The sequence below is a fragment of the Pteropus vampyrus genome, unplaced genomic scaffold (genome assembly GCF_000151845.1).
Source record: "Pteropus vampyrus isolate Shadow unplaced genomic scaffold, Pvam_2.0 Scaffold493, whole genome shotgun sequence".
Taxonomy (NCBI): domain Eukaryota; kingdom Metazoa; phylum Chordata; class Mammalia; order Chiroptera; family Pteropodidae; genus Pteropus; species Pteropus vampyrus.
In genome coordinates, this window is record NW_011889274.1 from 63,481 (window position 1) to 70,359 (window position 6,879).

Genomic DNA, 6,879 nt, shown 5'->3' on the forward strand with positions numbered 1-6,879 from the left:
CCTCTATCACAGCCCTTAAAAAAAAAGGAAAGAAAAAAAGAAAAAAGGATCAACCCCGGTAGAAGAAAGCTAAAAAACTGTGACACACAATAATCCAATCAAGGTAACTTGAATGTAACTTCCGAGAAGCAGCCTGGATTGTTACATTTATTCATTCAATAAATATATTTTAAGCACCTATATTATAGATCAGGCACTGTGTGCTATGCTAGGAATATAATGGTAAGCAGCAGAGATGACTTGCTAAGTGACTACACTACAGATGGTGATTAGGGGCACAGGTCTAGGAAAGGAAAGTCCAGGAAGGCAGATATTGGCAGAATTTCTTCAGCACATCTAGATGTGAGGGGACTCTGGCCCACAAATAAACCTATGTATCAGGAATAATAAACTTTTATTATGTACTTACTATGTGCCAGCCACTGTAAGTACTCTGCACAATTATTTAAATCTCAACACTTTGAGATAATCATTATAGATCTATAATCCCATATTCAAAATCTATAGGGCCACACATGTTTCAGAGAGGTAAAATGGTATAGACAGTTTATATTATATAACATCCCCAGAGGTAGCATCACATAATCAAACAATATTTCTGGAATAAAAAATGTATAAATAGTCTCCATATGATTTTTTAAAAGACTGTGAATAACCTAACTCTGTTCAAGTCAGGTTAAGCCACCATATGAGTTACCAAAATATATATACATGGATTACTTGGGGGATTTTGAAATTGTGGGTAACAATTTTTCCCACTTCTCCAACGAAGAAATTAAAGCAAGAGAGGTCAAGAGTCACATAACTAATTAAAGAAAGAATTTTAACCAAGGTCATCTGGTTTGAGAACCTATGCTCCTAACTCTACCTGCCACATCTGCCAGGTAAATCTGCCTTGTGGAAACAAAAGCCATTCCCTGGAGAGCTACTACTCAGGACCTTTTGGGAAGAGAGCCAGGAATTCTGAGAAATCTCAAAATTTCTTTTCCTAAACAGAAGAAACTCCAGAGTAAATCTAGCTCTCAAGTCCCTTCCCCACCTTCAGACCTCCCTCTGAGGACACAAAAGACCTGGCTAGAACACTTCCCCTCTTCTCCCTAAACCTTTCAGACTGGATGTTTCTGAGCCAACAAGGGCTAACAAAGGAATCTGCATTATGAGCCTGAAGGAAGGAGGCGGTGGGGCGGGCTTTGAGAAGTACTAGGCAAAGGAAAATGCAATTCTCAGTTACCTGCATGACAGTGACCTAAAATGCCTGCCAATGACCCCCTCTTGTTTGAGTGTCACCCTTTAACATTCTATCTTCAAACCTCTGATCTCTCCCTTTCCCCACCAGGCTTCTCAGCAAGTCTGCTGATCTGAAGAGGAATTTCATCTCTAACCTTTGTCCCAGGCCTGGCAGCTCACATGGGTAACCCACTGTCTCTCAACATTGGCCCAGGGACAATTCTTTCCCCAAACAAATCAATCTCCCCTTACATCCCCCACTCTGCACTCTCACTGACTATGCATTGGTGACTTCTGCCAAGTTCTACCTGTAACTGGCTTCATCTCTCAAATCAGATGTTTGGCTGCTCTGTCCCTTGCAACAAGGAGTCATGCCAGCTGAACACACTCTCCTTCCTGGGCCCCTGGTAGCCAGGAGGAAGCCGAGACCACAGCTTTTGAGACCCTGAGCCCCCAATTTGTGGCTCTGTCTCGGTTTGTGTCGCTCAAGGAGGGCCTCCCCCAGCAATGATCTCCTCATTGCTTCAGGCCTTTCTATTCCTGTCTCTGGCCACAGTGGTCACTCCTAGAGCAGACAATCAGTGTCTGGTATGTGGGGAGCCCACCTTGGACCTGGAGAGCCAGCGGAAGCTACTTCTCAACCTGGCCAAGAGAAGCATCTTGGACAAGCTGCACCTCAGCCAGCGCCCAACACTGAGTCAGCCCGTGTCCAGAGCTGCTCTGAGGACAGCACTGCAGCACCTCCGTGGGCCCCCACAGGGGGCGCTTCCGGAAGCTGACAGAGGCCAGGAATATGAGATCATCAGCTTTGCTGAGACAGGTGAGTTCCTGGTCTGTAGATCTTCCCCAAAACCTGACCTCTCAAGGAAATGAAAAGCGTCCTCCTCCCAACCTGACCTCTGCCTTTCTCCCCTAAATCATCCAAATTTTTGCCTCTCACAGCCTGCAGTCTCCTAGTCCAGGGCTCCCACATCCCAGGCTCTCTCTTACAGTCTAGACTTGATCAATGGGCAACTGGGAAGTGGATAAATTTCACTTCTTTTGAGACTGACTGCCCCCATCTCTTTTAGCTCATCCCCCTGCACACCCCACAAACCTCCCCAGGCCGTAGTGTGAGCTTATCCACTTCCTGGACTTGGACACAGGGGCTGGAAGCTGCGGAATCTGTCTTTTCTCTGGCCCAAGATCCAGCCTCTTCATCACTCCCTCCCCCAGATGCCTCATCTGGGTAAAAAAGGAAAAGGAAAAACACCAGGGCTATAATACCTCTCCACCCTATCCTTGCTCTCTTGCCTTGATACTTTGGGCCCCCACATCAGAACAGGTTTAAAATGGGACACAGAAAGATAGATAGAGGGCAGAAGAGAATAATTATTTCTACAGAAGGGAGAGGAGTTGAAGAATTTATTGGGCATCTGGAGAGAAAGATCAAGAATTCGGAGAAAGGACTCTAGAAACAGAACAGAAAATGATCTATCTGGTCTCTGAGCTTCCTGCAAGCTCTTTCATAGGTCTGGAAGACCCTTCCTATTCCTGGCCTCCTTCCTCTGGTCAGCACCTACTCCCCTCTCCCTTCAAGACCCAGCACTCTCATCCTTGAAAACCTGCGCTGACCTGAGGGTGAGGTGCTCCCTCCTTGATGGCCCCTACACCCTCACCTTGAACCTGAACTCTCTATGTGGAATTGCCTGTTTCTAGGTTTTCTGTGAAGCCTGACTTCCTATAGGATATCAACTCCTCGAGGTCAGGAACTGTCATTTATTCCCATTTCAGAGGTAATGAAACTGAGGGACAAAGAGGTTTAGTAACTTGCTAAAGGTCACATGACCGGTAAATGATGGAGCCAGACAGCCTAGCTCTAGAATCCATGGCTTTGGCCACTACACCACTCTGCTTCATAAACATGGTAGATGTCCAGTGGACATTGGTTGCATTAAACAACCAAATCACACTGTAAGTCAGTTTGACCACAGTCTAGAGTCCCCAGTGATGAATGAGACCCTATCCTAGTTCAAAAGGTTTCTGCTCATGATTAAGTACACAAACTCTGGAGCGAGCTAGCCTGGGCTCAAATCCTTGCTCAGACATTTATTACTGTGTGCATTGGGTTGTTAGTAGTTTTCTCATGTGTAAAATGGGCATATAAGAGGATAGGTGAGATAATTAAATAAGCTAATACAGGTAATATACTTAGAAAGCAAAGGTAGGAGGGAACAGGAAATAGAAGATTCAGCTATTGCCCATGAGGGGTTTAGTTGCTGCTGTTGGAAAGAAATTAATTAGAATATAAGGCATAATGAAATAAATGCTAGGTGAGGGCACAAGAGCTTGCTGCGCCAGGAGTAACTCATTGAGACCTGATGAGACAGAGAAGTCTTTCAGAAAAAGATTACAAATGGGCTGGCATTTTGAGTAAGTTTGACTTCGTTGGGTAGAGAATGGTAAATAACATCCTAAAATAGAGGGGGGAAACATAGGAAAAAGTCTGAAGGAGTAGACCGCATTTGGGATTGAAAAGTAGTTTGGAGTCAATGAGCTTAAGGTGGACAGATGGCCATGAACCATGAGTCACTTGAATATCGAAATCCTGCTTCTTTTTTTTTTTTTTTTTACCTTTGTATCCCTGACACTTAACCCAGTTTCTGGCACATGTGACAATAATGATGGTTGCCAAGTATTTGGTGTACCTGCCTTATCTCATTTAATCCTCAAATCACTCTATAAAGTAGACTTTAGTAGTCTCATCTTATGAATGCAGAAACTGAGACTAAATGAAAACTTATGTGGCCAAGTTCATACGGCTTGCAAAGGGCAGAATTCAAACACAGTTCTCTCTGACTTCAAAGTCTGTATACTTTCCACATATTTGCTAATCAATGAATGAATACAGCATTCAGGCCAGAGGGGCCTGATCTGTTATGAAGTTTGGAGGTGAGAATGACTGATACCTGGATTCCATTTTTTACATTTAAATATATTAGCTTGATGTTTCATTCCAATTTATGTTATCATTTATTGCATAGTATGAAAGAAAGATCTGAAAATTGTTCTTGCTGGTGGTTTGAAGAGGGAGAGCTTGGCACTCTGGGGAAACTAGGAGAACGGCCTTCAGCGGTTCCTGGAAGTGGCTCATACTGGCTCATGAGTGTTGATTGTGAACATTTCCCAACTCTGCATCCAGTGATATCACATTGATAGTTTTAAATAGGCCATGGTGGGAGGATTTATACTACAGAAATTGGCAAACACTACAAATCAAGGTTTTTTATTTTCCTCTGGAATCCAGTTGTTAAACATTTACCAACACACCACTGCCTGTGACCTAAAAATACAAGTTATCTGCCTTCCGCTTACCTAATGTACAATACTCAGACATAGATGGGATAATTGTGATAGACACTCCTGTTTACCCCAAATCCAGAATCTCTTTGGTTAGGGCCTGGTTATACTCCCTGGTAGGATTTTTCTCTCTCAAGAAGAGCCCACCACTGCACTCCTGGGCTTCTAGAACCACTCTCTCAGCCCTTGGCTCTATCTTCTGAGATGTCTTTCCTTTTAGGAAACATAGGAAATAACCTACGTTGTGGCTGAGTGGTTTTCTCAGTCTTCTTCCTGCCCAAAGAAGTTGGGGGCCCAATTCATTTTGAATTGTCTCTGTTCCATTTAGTCCAAACTAGTATTGCTTTTGCTATTAAAATTCTCTTTAAACTTCCCTTCTAAATAATAAATTGTAGTTTACAGACAAAAGGCACTCCACTCTTTCAAGACAGACCCCTCTTTAGGTTACAAGTTTGAGTGTTGTGGGACACGACTCTTAAGATTCTTAGATTCCCTTTTGTCTAGTTGAGAGGATCTATAGAAAGAACATCTTAAATTTTAGATCTTAACAAAGATGTTAGATCTTAGCAAATGGTCTTATGGCTGATCCTTTATTTGTTTTGATATTCACACTGAGGCTATATTTTACTGGCAGTATTCTGGATTTGATCTTTGCCCTGAGACCATTTCTTACTCGGAGAACCTTTTGCCATACAGAGAGGCAAGGAATTAAAAAATATTTTATTGTTCAATCTAACAAGTCCTGTTGGAAATATTTAATCTAAATTCTGCTTCAAAATTGAACAGTTCCTTTTTGAATTCATCTCACTCCTGAAATGCCTTATCATAGGCAGCTAAAATAAGCCAATTGACACTTTCAGTATCCTGCCTGGAAATATCTTTAGCTAAATTCACAACTTTGTTAGATATCATTTCTAGCTTTCCAGTTATCGCAGCTGATAGCCAATACATAACACCGGTTCCCCTTTCTCCAACTTCCAATAGCAATTTCTTCACTGCTCTTCCTACCTTCACTAACCATCTCCTTGCCATCTTTCCAACCTCTGCTCACCACCCAGTCCCAAGAACAATGCTACATTTTAGATCTTTGTTACGGAGCAACCTACTTCTGATACTAGTTTCTGTTTCAATTAACTGTTAATATAACAAATCAGCCCAAATATAGAGGCTTAAAGTGAAAAATTCAATATTTCTCATGATTCTGTAATTTGATTGGGCTTATCTGGACAGTTCCGTTTCATGTGGTCTAGCTGAGGTCACTAATGTAACTGCATTCAACCAGGAGCTCAGATGGGACTAGAACATCTAAGATGGTCTTCGATCCTCCAAAATCTCTCTCCACATGGCTTCTCATCATTTGGTAGTCTAGCCCAAGTTTCTTTGAAGCATGGTAGTTGGCTTTCAAGAGGATGAAGCCTTAGTGTGTAAGTACTTAATTGAGCTTCTGCTTGCACTATGCTTGCCTATGTCTCATTGGCCAGATCAAGTCACATGGCCGAACCCAGACTTAATATGGGAAGAAACTGCACAAAGCCATGAATATTGGGAGCTGTTGTTCATTGGGGGCCAACAATGTAATAGTCTACCACAGCCCCTGTGGGTCATGTATCTGCCTGCTATAACCAGGATGACATAAGACATCCTAACAATAGGGTGCTTAGTGACCTAGCAAGAAAAGCTTAATTGGGCCAATTAGACTCTTCTAGAATTTTAGAATTGGGACACTGAACTATCAGCTCACTTAGCTTGGAGGAGGTGAGTAAAAGGTCTGTAGACTCAGGAGCTGGGGCCACCATTTTGGGACCTGAGGAAGCTAAAGAGGAGGCAGAAGAAGTAGATTCACAGAGAGAAAAAAATGGAGTAGACTTACATAGATAGTCTGAGTTGAGTGAGATCCTTTTGGCTCTGAGAGCTGTCAAGAGCAGCCTTATTCCTGAATTTCCTGATCACACAAAGCCTAGTTGAACTTTATCTTCTGCCTTTTTGTGTCCATGAGAATGTTAGTGGAATTCCTACAATAAAGCACTAAGAGTAGACTGACCAGGGCAAAATGGCAGAGTAGGTAAACGCTGCACATGCCTCCTCCCATGACTGCATTAAAATTGCAACTAAAATATAGAATAATCAACCTGGAGACTAGCTGAGCAAAGGTCCTATAACTAAGGATATAAAGAACAAGCCATGTTGAGACTAATTTTCACATCATAAATAAATAAATAAATAAATAAATAAAGCAGCATTTACTCAATAAGTAGCATTCCCTGGAGAGGGGACAAAAAAAAAAAAAGAAGAAGAAGAAGAAGAAGAAGGAGG

The 6,879-nt window shown here is 42.4% G+C and overlaps 1 protein-coding gene across 1 annotated transcript in view; it reads left to right on the forward strand.

Moving 5' to 3' along the window:
* Positions 1-1,546: 1,546 nt before the first annotated feature.
* The window catches only part of INHBC (inhibin beta C subunit), an 8,565-nt gene continuing 3,232 nt past the window's right edge, over positions 1,547-6,879 (forward strand). Inside the window, exon 1 of the mRNA XM_011382852.1 lies at positions 1,547-2,047. Within this exon, the coding sequence (XP_011381154.1) occupies positions 1,735-2,047 (313 nt within the window). The 5' untranslated portion in view covers positions 1,547-1,734. The remainder of the gene's footprint in view (positions 2,048-6,879) is intronic.